This window comes from Stenella coeruleoalba (genome assembly GCF_951394435.1).
Source record: "Stenella coeruleoalba genome assembly, chromosome: 20".
NCBI classification, from domain to species: Eukaryota; Metazoa; Chordata; class Mammalia; order Artiodactyla; family Delphinidae; genus Stenella; species Stenella coeruleoalba.
Genome location: NC_137166.1, coordinates 47225502 through 47238808, shown reverse-complemented (window position 1 = coordinate 47238808; position 13307 = coordinate 47225502). Strand labels below are relative to the sequence as shown.

Sequence of the window (13307 nt, the reverse complement as noted above, 5' to 3'; positions counted from 1 at the left end):
TCAGAAGGAAGGAAAAAACCCAATACCCCAAATTGTACATTCTTTAACCATTATTTAAATAATCCCTGCAGGGTAGCTTTCTGATTCCTTTCCCAAATCCCAGCAGATTGTCTCTGTTAAGAGCTGATTGTCCTCTAAAGCGATAATCCCTCCATCTCTGAGCATTGCCTTTAATGAAGCCCATAAAGTTATTAAAACAGTATGTGCATTTTTTGCAATTTCCATTTGGATTCACTTATGGACTTTGAGAAGTTGTTTTCTAGTTGCTTCTAGTAGGTTCTCTGAAGACAGGCTTTCAAAGGTTTAGGTGGTATTCTAGCTAAGTAGTAAGTTGTTTAGCCCTGGTCCTGCAGGGAGACAACCCTGAAAGTGGACAAAGGTATAGAATTTCCCAGTTCAGAATTGGTTATGTATGTGTTTTCCTGTGAATGGTGGGTTCACACCGGGCTTCAGAGAGCAGAAGTTTTTCCTTTTCCTCTCCTTTTCTGGCACATGCATTTCAGTGGATCAAGGACATAATTTTCCAGGTTATGGCAAATTCAAGTTAAACTCCAATATGAAAGGACTGGGGTGGGAAGGAATGAGCAAGTTTAAAACCAGTTTAGGTCAGGAAATGGGGAGGCGTGGAGGTTCTGGCAACTCTCTCCCAAGGTCTGCTTTGCCAAAGTTCAATGACAAGGAAGGTTGGGTTTCCTACAGACCTCCTCCTGGATGTACCTTTTCATCTACTGACACTGAAGGAAGGGACTGTGACTAGGCAGCCTGGAGGAGCCTCATTAGGGATGAAAGGGGGGGAAAGACACTATTCACATTTTCCCCGGAGGGCAAAGGGATCTCCTAGGGATGGGGACGAGAAGCTTGGAATAAGTGCAGTGAGCAGGACTGGTTGCATCACTTATTTTTCACTTCTGAATAAACTGTTTCTGTGGCTGTTGGGGATGGGAGGCTGAAGTTGGTTTCTTTGATTCCTGGGCATTGAAGTTCAGGGCAGAATATGCAACTTCGTCAATCTGAAAGGAATGAACAGCACTCAGTTAAATCAGTGTCGTAGGCCAGGCCCTCACCTTGTCCAGTGTGATTCAGCACCCCATGCTTTCACCATTTTGAAACTTTTAGTTCAGAGAAGGGCTTTTATTACCCATTTTCTCTGCTTACTAACATCCTATTGAATGTTCATTAGAAGAGATAGATTATGGAATGCTACAATGGAATATGATGATACAACAATGAGAATAAATGAACGACAAAGGCACACAACAATATGAATGAATCTCACAAGACAATTTTGAATCAAAGAAGCCAGACACATGTATACACTGTATTTTTCATTTATATAAGTGCATAACCAGGTAAAACTAACCTAATGCACTGGAAATAAGGATAGTCATTACTCTTTGGAGGGAAGTAACTGGAGCGTTTTGTGTGTGTGTTTGTTGGGGGGGTTGATTTTTTTTAAATGATTTGGGTGCTGTTTACATAGGTATGTAGAAACTTAAACATTGTTAAAATATACTTATGATTGAAGCATTTTTCAATATCAATGTATATTCTATTGAAGGTTAAGATGAGAAAAATTCAGTACAATTTTCAGAAAGTAAAGGAACTAAGACCTCAGATCTATTAGATTGGAAATTATCATTTGATAGTAAGAGCAGGGTCAGATTGGAGGCAGAAAAGGGAGAATGATCTAGTGCCTTCCTTGAGCTGGGCATTGTGTCAGGTGCTTTACCTTTGTTATGTCATTTAATTCCTTGAACTTCTCTTTGAAGGAGGCAGCATGTCCATTTTACACGTGAAAAAGCCGGGAATCAAAGAGGTTAAGTTACCAGCCCAAGGTCCCAGCCAGGATTCAAGTTCACATCTTGCAATGAGGTAGACTGGTGGGGGTAATACTTCTTTGTCTGTTGCTGAAGTGAGGAACTTAGACCCAAACTTGATCTCACTTTTGTATGTTCAAGAATAACCCATTCTACATAGAGATATTTCCATGAGAAAAGGAGCCAGTGAAACTGGCTGTGCTTACCTTGTTAGGTGAATTGTCAGAGTGGCCCTGACCTAGGGAAACAAAGGAGAGTTATCAACCCATGAAAATGCAGAACTAACTTATTGCCTCAGAACGTGGTGTTCCGAAGCTGTTGTGCTTCTAGCTGAAGGAGGGAGCAGGTGGTGAGAGGGTGGGGTGGGGGGGTGGCCCATGATTAAGACTTAAGGAATTCGCTTCCCTCAGTCTGAGGTCCAGACCCCAGGGCATTAGACCAAGGAGAGGTGGGGAGAGGCCTCAGTGTACTTCCGAAGATTTCTTCCAGTTCACAAGGCATGAGTTTTGCCCAGGTGTGTGTCTCAGCAGCAGGCTTCAGCGGCAAGGAGGGGTATTGAGGCCCACGGTACCCAGAGCACCAAAGGCAGGGAAAGTCTCACCAAAGGAGATGCCTGCATCCGTAATAGAGGCAGGAGGGGGAAGGAGGTAGGATGAGGAAAAGGCTCCTGGAAACATGTCCATCTCATGGCCTGCTTGGCTTGCCTGGCCTAGGAGGGGCGAGTGTCTCTCCCCCAGCTGTGTCTCAGGGGAATCTTACATGGCTAGGAAGGGCGTGAGGACCTATGCCAGTTTAAGCTTGGGAAACTGAGATTCCCTCTAATAATTCAGAAGGTAGGGATTCACTTGGAAATCCGGGATTCCCTGGTAGGGCAGGGTATATAGTAGAACATACGAGCTCTCACTAGGTGAGCAGGTTTACTTTACTCTGGTTGTGGTCTGAGGATTTGTGCTCTGTGAGATCGCGCTGGTCACTTGCCCTAAATAAATATCAGGCACTGTGACTGCTGTTCCCAGGCACAGGACCTTTGCTCCTTGAATTAGGAAGGACCCTGTCAGCATGACTCCTTGGGGCTCCTCAGTGTTCCTTTATACCTTGGTTGGTCCTCTTTCCCCTGAGGACCTCCTCCTTCAATCTACCCATCATCCCTTCTGGTGTTTACTCCTCTCCTGCTTACTGGCTGTTCACATTTAGGGCCATTCATGCCAACTGCTTCTGAGCTTATTTCTACCCTGACACCTTTCCCCTTTTGTAGGTAGATGCTGTTTCTTTGTCACTTTATTTATTGCCCAGGAGGCCTTTGGTTGTTTCTGCTTTTCTTAGGTTCTCTTCCTGTCCTGTCCCTCCCTCCTCCTGCTACTGTTGTCGACAGAGCGCAGGACCCCCTTCCTCCTGCTTCTTTCATTTCCTCATTAGTTTTCCTTCTTGGACCTTGGCTTCCCTGACTGGGGACAGAGGAACATAATTGGTTCTGCCCCCTCTAAACCAGGTGGGGATGGGAATAACTATGTCCAAGAGAGAGTAGGGCACAGGAAGCATGAAGACCAGGGAAGAAGAGACCCACAGGAATTAATGCCAAGAAGAAAGATTTTAGGAAGCATGAGGAGCAGATCCAGGTCCAGAGACAGAGATGAAGTCTCCTTCCCTCTCCCGAGCATGACGATTAGCCTCAGAGAAAGCAGAACAAGAGGAAAGGCATCATACCCTTCAGTCTATCTCATATACGGGAAATACACCAGAGGTTCAATCAGAGCTACGCCAGCCAGGACTCCAATCACGATGCAGGCAATAGCACCACCTGAGAGGCCAGTTGAATCAACTGTCATCGAAAGAAAAACGAAGAGTCAATGAAGGTGACATTATTTTACAGTGGGGGGTGCTCTGGGAAATAACTCTCAATATGAAATAGTCTCGACTTGTTCCTTCAAGGAATAAAATTTCTGTGGAAGGTTGCTGTGAGGTGACTAGCCGACTATATTTTTGTAATTTTTTCCTCTCTGACTGTATTTCTAGGTTGGTGGTTGGACATGCCTCAATTCCAGTGTGGCCTTTCTGCACTCAGATATTTTTGAAGGCTTTGGAAATGGAAGAAGCGCTGATGGTTATTTTTCTATGTTTATAGCTTCCCATCTTTTCATGATTACATCTTTCTCTGGGTGTGGCCCAGGTGTGGCCACCATGAATATGTGCCTGTTAGGTGTCTTGGTGGGGATTTTTTGATGGAAGGCCCTCTGAATTCACTGCCCCTCTGCACAGAGACCACCCTTCACACAGGTTCCCAGCAGGAATATGAAATCAATCCCAGTTCTGCAAGAAATGCTTTTTTTGTGTTGGGTGACTTTAGTTCAAGGACTCCTCACCAGATTTGCAGACACTCTCTTAGAACTGCACTGCAGCCTAAAACTTCCTCCTTCCCTTTCTCCTTCCCAGGGATCCAATATGCATCATGGTCTGAGGACCCTCCCAGGCTCCTCCCACTCCTGCCCCACTTTCCTTCACAGGCATTTTTCCCAATGAATGTCTTGTATGTCTAATCCCATCTGGGCTGCATCTCACAGGATGAAAACTAACATACTAGATGTGAAACTTTGCACTCAACTCCTTTTTTTCTCTCTTCCATATTTACTCAGTAACATGTTCCTATGCGTCTTTTGTGTTATACCTTCCTTCCCCAAATATATAATACCTTTTGCCTCTTTGTTGTTTTTTTTTTTTTTTTGCGGTACGTGGGCCTCTCACCGTTGTGGCCTCTCCCGCTGCAGAGCACAGGCTCCAGACGCACAGGCTCAGAGGCCATGGCTCACAGGCCTAGCTGCTCCGCGGCATGTGGGATCCTCCCGGACCGGGGCACGAACCCACGTCCCCTGCATCGGCAGGCGGACTCTCAACCACTGCGCCACCAGGGAAGCCCTCTTTGTTCTTTTTTATTTCAGTTCCCCTCACCATTCAACTCAAAACTGAAAATTAATGCTAATGTTAGCTATTGTTATGATGTACTTACTATGTGCCAGATTCGGTGCTATATATAATATTTCCCATATATCTCATTTAATTCATATAATAACCCTGTCAGATAGACATTATTTCCATTTTACAGATGGAAAATCTGAGGCTTCCAGTAGTGAAAAACCCAAAGTCATATGGCTAATAAGAGGTGGATCTAGAGTTAGGTAGTCCTTGAATCGGAGTACCCGATTTCACATAACCTACTGATAATAGTAGTAATTATAGCAGCTAACATTTTTGGAAAAATTTTGTGTGTATTTTGCTATGGGTTTAATTGAGTATTACATTAAATCTGAAACAAAACCATGAAGCAGGTACTTTTATTACAATTTTCAGCTGAGGAATCTGAGGCTCAGAGAAGTCAAGAATCCTGTGCAAGAATTTGTAATTGTAAATGCTTACATTAAAAAAGTAGATCTCAAGTCAGCAACCTAAATTTACAACTTAAGGGACACAAAAAACAAAACAAGGGAAAAAAAAAACATACCAAAGCTAGCAGAATGAAGGAAACAATAGCAATTAGAATGGAGATAAATAAATTAGAGAATGGAAAAACAGTAGAGAGAATCAATAAAACCAATATTTGGTTCTTCAAAAATATTAACAAAATTGACAAATCTTTAACTAGATTGACTAAGAAAAGAAGATTCAAATTACTAAAATCAGAAATGAATGTGGGAACATTACTACCAATTCTACAAAATATGAGTACTATGAATAATCATTTGGCAACAAATTGGATAACTTCTACAAAATGGACAAATTCCTAGAAACATGAAAGCTGCCAAGATGAAATCACAAAGAAATAGAGACTATGAATAGACATAAAGTAAGGAGGTTAAACCAATAAAAAACACTTGACAAAAATCCACTAACCTTTCATGATGAAAACACTCAAACTAGGAAAAGAAGGAAACCACCTCAACATAATAAAGGACATATATAAAAAACCCACAGCTAACATCATCCTGAATGGTGAAAGATTGAAAGTTCTTCCTCTAAGGTCAGGAACAAGACAACAATGCCTGTTTTTTCCACTTCTATTCAAAATAGTATTGGATGTATTAGCCAGAGCAATTAGGCAAGAAAAAGAAATAAAGGACATCCAAATTGGAAAAGAAGAGTAAAATTATCTCTGTTTGCAGATAACATGACCTTATATGTAGAAAACCATAAAGATCCCCAAGAAAACTGTTAGAACTAATAAACAAATTAATCAAAGCTGGAGAATACTAAATCAACTTGTAAAAATCAGTTGTTTCAGGACTTCCCTGGTGGCACAGTGGTTAAGAATCCTTCTGCCAATGCAGGGGACATGGGTTCAATCCCTGGTCCGGGAAGATCCCACATGCTGCAGAGCACCTAAGCCCATGCACCACAACTACTCATCCTGTGCTTTAGAGCCCGCAAGCCACAACTACTGTGCCTGCGTGCCACAACTACTGAAGCCCACGCACATAGAGCCCGTGCTCCGCAACAAGAGAAGCCACCGCAATGAGAAGCCCGTGCACCACAATGAAGACTAGCCCCTGCTCGCCGCAACTAGAGAAAGCCCACGCACAGTAACGAAGGCCCAATGCAGCCAAAAACAAAAATAAATAAATACTATTAAAAAAATCAGTTGTTTCTATACACAAACAATGAAACATTCAAAAAGGAAATTAAGAAAATTTTATTTACAATACTATCAAAAATAATGAAATATTCAGGAATTAACCAGGGAGGTGAAAGACTTATACACTGAGAAACTATAAATAAACACTGCTGAAAGAAATTAAAGAAGACATAAATAAATGGAAAGACATTCCATGTCCATGGATTGGAAGACTTAACATGGTTAAGATGACAGTACTACCCAAAGTGATCTAAGATTCATCGCAATCCCTATCAAAATTCCCCAATGACTTTTTTTTTTTGGCTGAAATGGAAAATCAGCCCTAAAATTCATATGGCATTTCAGGAGACCCCTAAAAGCCAAAAAAATCTGGAAAAAGAAGAACAGAGTTGGAGGACTCGCATTTCCTGATTTCAGAATTTGTTACAAAGCTACAGTAATCAAAAGTGTGGTATTACGGGGCTTCCCTGGTGGCGCAGTGGTTGAGAGTCCGCCTGCAGATGCAGGGGACGCGGGTTCGTGCCCTGGTCCAGGAAGATCCCACATGCCGCGGAGCGGCTGGGCCCATGGGCCATGGCCGCTGAGCCTGCGCGTCCGGAGCCTGTGCTTCGCAACGGGAGAGGCCACAACGGTGAGAGGCCCTTGTACCGCAAAACAGTGAGAGACCCGTGTCAGCCGCTGTTGCCTCCTAGACTTGGCTCAAGGCTGGGCCTGCCCAGATTTGCCTGGGACAGGAAGTCATGGCCAGCCTGATATCCAGAGGTGAGAGTCCATGTACCTGGACCTGAGAGGGAAGGGTGTGGTCTGGCCTCCGGCAGTGGAGATTCAGTCAGGCTGCCTGGGGCACATAGGAACAGAGGCTACTCACAGATGACGTTCAGGGTGAATGGGTCACTGCGGCTGACACTCACTGGGTTCCGAGCTTCACACATATAGGGTCCTGTGTCATTCCTCGTGACATGGAATAAAGTGAGAGTCCTGTTGTCCTCAGACAGTTCCAGCCTGGTGCTGTTGGGGAGGCTCTGCTTGTTGACCCACCACGTGTGGGAGGTGTTCTGAGTCTCCGTCCCACATGTTAGCACTACAGTGTCCTGCTCCACGGGGTTGGAGTTGTTGCTGGTGATGACTGGGGTGGGCAACACCGCTGTGAAGACAACAGAGAGAACATGGCCCCTTTTATACCTTGATTCCTCCAATAGCATCTTCAATCAGAGTTGGCATTTCTCACCTTTGAGCCAAACTGAGTCCTTAAAGAATAAGGCAGGTCTTTGTATCACAAGACAAATGCATGAACATCTGAACTTAGAGAGTATAAGGCCACCTGCTCTATGTCTGAGAGAAAGCACAGACTTCCTCAAGTGTCTGTCATGTATCAAGGTTTGATAGCAGTAACATAGGCCTGGAAATCAGAGACCCCTTTCTCCCTCATTTAGTTTTTTGTTTGTTTGTTTGTTTGTTTTTGTGGTACGCGGGCCCCTCACTGTTGTGGCCTCTCCTGTTGCGGAGCACAGGCTCCGGACGCGCAGGCTCAGCGGCCATGGCTCACGGGCCCAGCCGCTCCGCGGCATGTGGGATCTTCCCGGACCGGGGCACGAACCCATGTCCCCTGCATCAGCAGGCGGACTCTCAACCACTGTGCCACCAGGGAAGCCCCCTCATTTAGTATTTTACTGACCAGGTGACTACCTGACTGACCTTGGGGTGTTCACCTGGAACATGCAGGTCCTGAGACCCTCAAGCTGCACAGACCTACATTGCCTGGTGGAGACGTGTTTTCACTGAGTCCTCAATTTCCAAGGTTCCCTAGAGATAGGTTATGATGGGCCGTCCCATAGTCCTTAAACCCCAAAAAGACTGGGCAACATGGCCTGGAACTGGGTGTTTGAGCAGAAATAACACATGGGACGACCCAGAGCAAGCCTGGTGGTCAGTCCAGTATTCTAGCTGCAGGGCCATGAGGTAGGGCAGTTCTGCCCAGGTGTTAAAGGTGATTGACAAGACAGCGACCCCGTAAAGGCTAGGCAAGTCCAAAGAATGATTAGAAAAGAGTGAGGGGGAGGGACTTCCCTGGTGGTCCAGTGGGTAAGACTCTGCGCTCCCAATGCAGAGGGCCCGGCTTCGATCCCTGGTCGGGGAACTAGATCCTGCATGTATGCCCCAACTAAGAGTTCGCATGCCGCAACTAAGAAGCCCGCCTGCCACAACTTAAAGATCCTGCATGCCGCAGCTAAGACCCAGCCAAAATAAATAAATAAATAAGTATTTAAAAAAAAAAAAAAGAGTGAGGGGGACATGCTGGCTGGCTTTGGCAGTAGAACCAACGTCTCTGCCCTTAGTCTTGGACAGAATTGATCGGGGAGAGGTCTGAGTCTGTTTTATAAAGAGAGGAATGATTTAAATTAGTAGAAACGTTCTGTGTTATGTTAATAACTTTAGGAGAAGAGGTCCCTGTCACCAATTTCCATGGACAGTCAGGCAAATGGGGAGGAGGCCCACCACTGGCGTGTGGCATGTTTTCTTTTCTTTTCTTTCTACCTCAGGAAACACAGGTAGAGCTGGATCAAATTTGTCTGAGTTGGGCCAAGTCTAAGTGAAAGGACAGTGGCTTGGGCACCTCATCGTCGGAGAGCCCTATGATACAGGTACCATCATGAGGATGAATGAAACAGTCAGGAAAGCAGTCAGATGGCACAGGGTCTGTCAGCCCCACCCTGGGAAGGTCTTGGGAACCACTGAGAGGAACGGGAGGCTCCCAGAAGGACAAGAATGTGAGTCACAAATCAAAGAGGTGAAGTGAGCCACTGGGGACTGCAGAACTGTCTTTCTGCCTTTGACTTCCTGGTTGAGTCATGTAGGCCTTAAGATTCACCACCTGTTACGTGGTGTGTTCCACTTGTTGCCATCATGGAGGGAAAGAGCCCTGGACCAGGGCAAAGTGGGAGCTCATTCTCCTGGTGACCTGGGGAAACTGGCTCGTGTTGGAGCCTCGCAGAGGCTGCTGCTCCCACTGATTTCTGCGTCCTTTACTATTGCCCGGGAGGGTGGGTCTGGCCACAGGTGTTAGCAGGACGGGAACAGGGCAGTCAGCCATTTGCGGGAGTATCTGTGGAAGGCTTAAGGGTAGGGGAGCTGTGCAGAGCAGGGCCAGTCCCGGCTGGAAAGAAGGAGGAGGAAGATGAGAGACATGGAAGCAGCAGAGAGAGCAAAAAATGTCCATTTACAAGTGACTTCAAAGTGGGGGTTACAAGTGCCGTCAAAGATCAAAGATCCAAGAGCCCTACTGCTGCCCAGAGGCAGGATCCCTACAGCCCTGGAAAACCCTCCCATGGCCGAGCAGCCCCACAGTCACCGTGAGACCTGGCTCCCAACGTGCTTTAGGGGCGGGTGGTCAGAGGATGGAACATGGGTCCCATCCCTGGAGAGAGAGGCAGTAGGTGTGGCCAGTACCTCCTAGGATTCTGCATCCAGATTCCAGTGCCTGAAGAGATTATAGGTCATTCACTCATTCTTATACCTTCCATCCTTCCTTCATCAAAGAAAGATTGAGAGTTTACCTGTTGGGCCCTATGCTGCTTGCAGGTGTAGGCTGGAGAGTGAGGAAACCGAGTCCTTCCCATGTTATTCCAGCGGGAGTGACACCCAGCACATTAGGAAACAAATAAATAAATGATTTCTCATCCAGTGCAAGGAGCTTGTGCATTGGCTGCCTGAAGAGGGAAGGCCTGGACATTCCTGTCACTGACTATGATCATTGATGCAGGTCATTTAGTTCTAGAGTAAACAGGATTCATTTTCCATTTCCTTTCACTTTCCATGCCAGAGTCTCCCTATGAGCTGGGGATGCCCAAGAAGAAAGGATCTGAACCCACATCTGGCTTCTGGGTCCAAAGATGCACAACAAGGCCCCCGGGATGGAGGAGAGGACGGGGCTGTCATCTTGGCATGACTCTGATTGGCCAGTCATGGTCTGTGTGACTCTGATTCAGTGAGTGTAATCCCCTTTAACTCAGTTTCTCCTCATTAAAATAGAAAAAATGGTAAATTGTCTCAGGATTGCCCTGTTGCCTGTGTATTAAGCTTAAATCATTAATAATTAACTGACCTAAAGCTGAGCATAGAGGAGCTGACCATAAAAACTGCATCTATTATTAGGTGCATCCACAGGAGAGGGCTCCCTGGGCTGTGCCCGGTGGTCAAGGAGCTGCCAGGAGCATCTTCTGTCCTCTGTTCCTCCCTGAGGATGCTGACCTTCCTCTGGAGTCTCCTTAGTCCCCCAGGTGGTCGGCTAATAACCTGTCTTGCTCTCCATGCTGAGTCTCAGGTGAAGGCCCAGACTCCACCCCTGCCCAAATGTGGCTCTTGGGGCTGAGCCCTGGCTGGTGACCAGCTCTGAAGCCTTGGGACTCAGGCAGCTGGGAAGTCACTGCTCCCAGTCAACCCCGTCCAGGAGCTTAAAGCCCAACAGTGGCAAATGTTCTCCGGGGTTGTTGGAGGTGGGAGCGGAGGAGCTGGGCAGGGGCTTCCCGGGGCTGAGCTTCTCTGTGGGGGTCCCAGGGGGCCCTCAGGCCAGGCCCATACTGAGTCCTACAGGGTCTCCCTCAGCGTCATGGGCACAGGGAGGGGCCCAGGGGGTTGAACTGCGGCTGATCTTCCTCTGCTGTGTTACTCCCATCAGCCTGGTCCTTCTTCCTGCACAGAATGTCTTCAGGGTCCGGATTCTGCGAAAGAATTCTGATCCTTTGAAGTTTGTCTCCACTGTGTGTGTGTCCTGCACTAAATGTTCAAACCCCAACCTGGGATGTGATACAGAGGGGGATGGAGACACAGTCCAGGCCTGTCAGTCCTCTGTGTGTGACTAGAATTCACCCCACCCAACACCCAGAGGTCAGAGAGGAATCACTCACGGTATACGCGGAGTTGTGCAGCTAGTCTTTCCGTCTGTAAATCATTCTTTATGATGAACAGGGTGTAGTATCCTGTGTCGTGCTGGGTGACATTCTGGAACAGCAGGGATCCGTTGGGGTATATTGTCTCTCGACCGCTGTGTGCAAGCCCAGTGGTGCTTGTACTAACGTCTATTCTATGTGATGTAATTAGTTGGTTGTTCTCTACCCTTTCTCCTCTGTACCAGCTGTAGCCTAGAAGATCCCCTGTCACACTGTGGACAAGTAGAAGCACATCCGTGCCTTCTGCAGCAATGACGGGCACCGATTCAATAGCGGGTTTCACAGTGCTGAGCAGCTTCCAGAAGGTTACGAGTGCGACTAGGAGGGAAGAGAGAGAAATTAATATTCTGACCTATGTGTTGGGATGGAAAAATGGGGCCCTGGGTCCTGAGCAGGGCTCTTCATCCCTCAGCCTTGGTGTGTGTTTTTGTAGTGCGTGTGTGTGTGTGTGTGTGTGTGTCTATCTGTCTGTCTGTGTCTGTGTGTGCATGTGTGTTTGCTACTGGCTCAGGGTCAGCAGCATGACCCCCATTACTTCAGCCCCTCTGAGCTTGTTATTTCCTCTGTTTCCCCAGATGTCTTCCTGGCTCACTCCCTTGCTGCCCTCACACGCTTGTTCACACTCAGGGGCCTGTTGGGAGCTGCCCTCCCTGACACCTGCTCCGAAGACCCTCCGTCTTCACTTTCTGACCTTTCCCTGCTCCGTTTCCTTCATGACACTTGTCAGCACCTGACAGCACATTCTAGATCTCTTTGCTTGTCTGTCTTCCTCCCCATAGAGTGTGAGCTCTGGGACGGCAGGGACTTGTCTGATCCTGGTTGTAACCCAGGGCCTGGACCAGGCTCCAAATACCAGGTGAGGAAGGAATGAGTGTTCCCAGGGCCTCCACCGCCTGGTGTTTATTTGTCAATCTCTAAGGGTGGTGGGTAAGGACAGTGTTTAACTTCCTGGTTGCGTTTTTTTCTGGATTGACACCCTGACATAAATTGTTATTGTCACCAGTTTTGAAAAATTACTGCTCAGTGATGAATAATTTGGAAAATGTACAGTAATTGAGGTTTTCCTGCCCCTCACCAATTCCAGTTCATTGAGATTTTCCTGTTGCTCAGTCCCTCCCCCCACCCTCCCCTGCTCCCATGTCCTCTTCCCTCAGGTCCAGACAGAAGCCCTCTGTCCACTCTCAGAGCCCTGTCTCCCCCAGAGACCTCAGCCTGTCTCTGTTCTCCCACCCCTGCCCACACCCTGAAAATTGTCCCCTCTCACCTGCCAGCAGGAGCCCATTCCAGGGGCTGCACCCTCTGTGGGCATGGGCTAAGGGGGGCTTCATGGTGTCTGCTGTCTGCTGTGTCCCTCGCTCTGTGAGAAGAGCTTCAGCTCCCGAAATGCTCACGAGCACTGCTGTCTGATGTGTGAGCTCTGCTGTCCTTCCTCCCTCTGTGCTGGGCCTCCTCCTGGGGCAGGAGCACTTCGCTGGGTCACGTGGGCCAGGGGCGGGGTCTCTGCCCAGGGCCCTCCCTCTCCCTCCTCTCTCATTTCTGCCTGCCTTCTCTCTTCTTCCACCTTCCCTTCCTGTTTACAATTCATTTCCCTGTGAACCGCTGCTCTCTCTGCCTTTTTCAGCTTGACTCCTCAGCCTAGAAACACACACACACAATTTGCCATTGGTTGGGGGGAGCACAACCCTGGGGCTCCGTGTCCTGGGCATTCCCCACAGTTCGCAGTTGGGGTGCACAGTCAGCCTCTCCCCCACAGCCTCCCCTTCCCCTTCTGGGTTTTCCCTTTAGAGCAGGAGCCCTGCGGCTACATCTCATACCCTTGTCACAGGAATGTCACCCACACTGTGCATTGGAATCACTGTGGAACTTTATAAAGACTGTGAATGCCCAGATGACCCCTTAGAAATGCTGTTTCAGCAGCTGCCC

The 13307-nt window shown here is 47.5% G+C and overlaps 1 protein-coding gene across 2 annotated transcripts; it reads right to left on the bottom strand.

Moving 5' to 3' along the window:
- Positions 1-836: 836 nt before the first annotated feature.
- On the bottom strand, positions 837-12805 carry LOC307179241 (cell adhesion molecule CEACAM7-like). Of its 2 annotated transcripts, none has more exons than XR_013825349.1 (6): positions 12649-12805; positions 11343-11702; positions 7350-7582; positions 3522-3636; positions 2024-2055; positions 837-1010 (listed from the first exon to the last, which is right to left on the bottom strand). XR_013825349.1 is itself a non-coding variant. In XM_079908129.1 (6 exons), exons 1-4 carry the CDS (start codon positions 12710-12712, stop codon positions 3530-3532), a joined length of 807 nt encoding a protein of 268 aa, XP_079764255.1. In that variant the 5' UTR covers positions 12713-12760; the 3' UTR covers positions 837-1010; positions 2024-2055; positions 3522-3529. The 2 variants fall into 2 exon arrangements, 1 of the variants encoding a protein (XP_079764255.1); XM_079908129.1 differs by having other exon boundaries at positions 7307-7582; positions 12649-12760.
- Between the last annotated feature and the right edge of the window lie 502 nt (positions 12806-13307).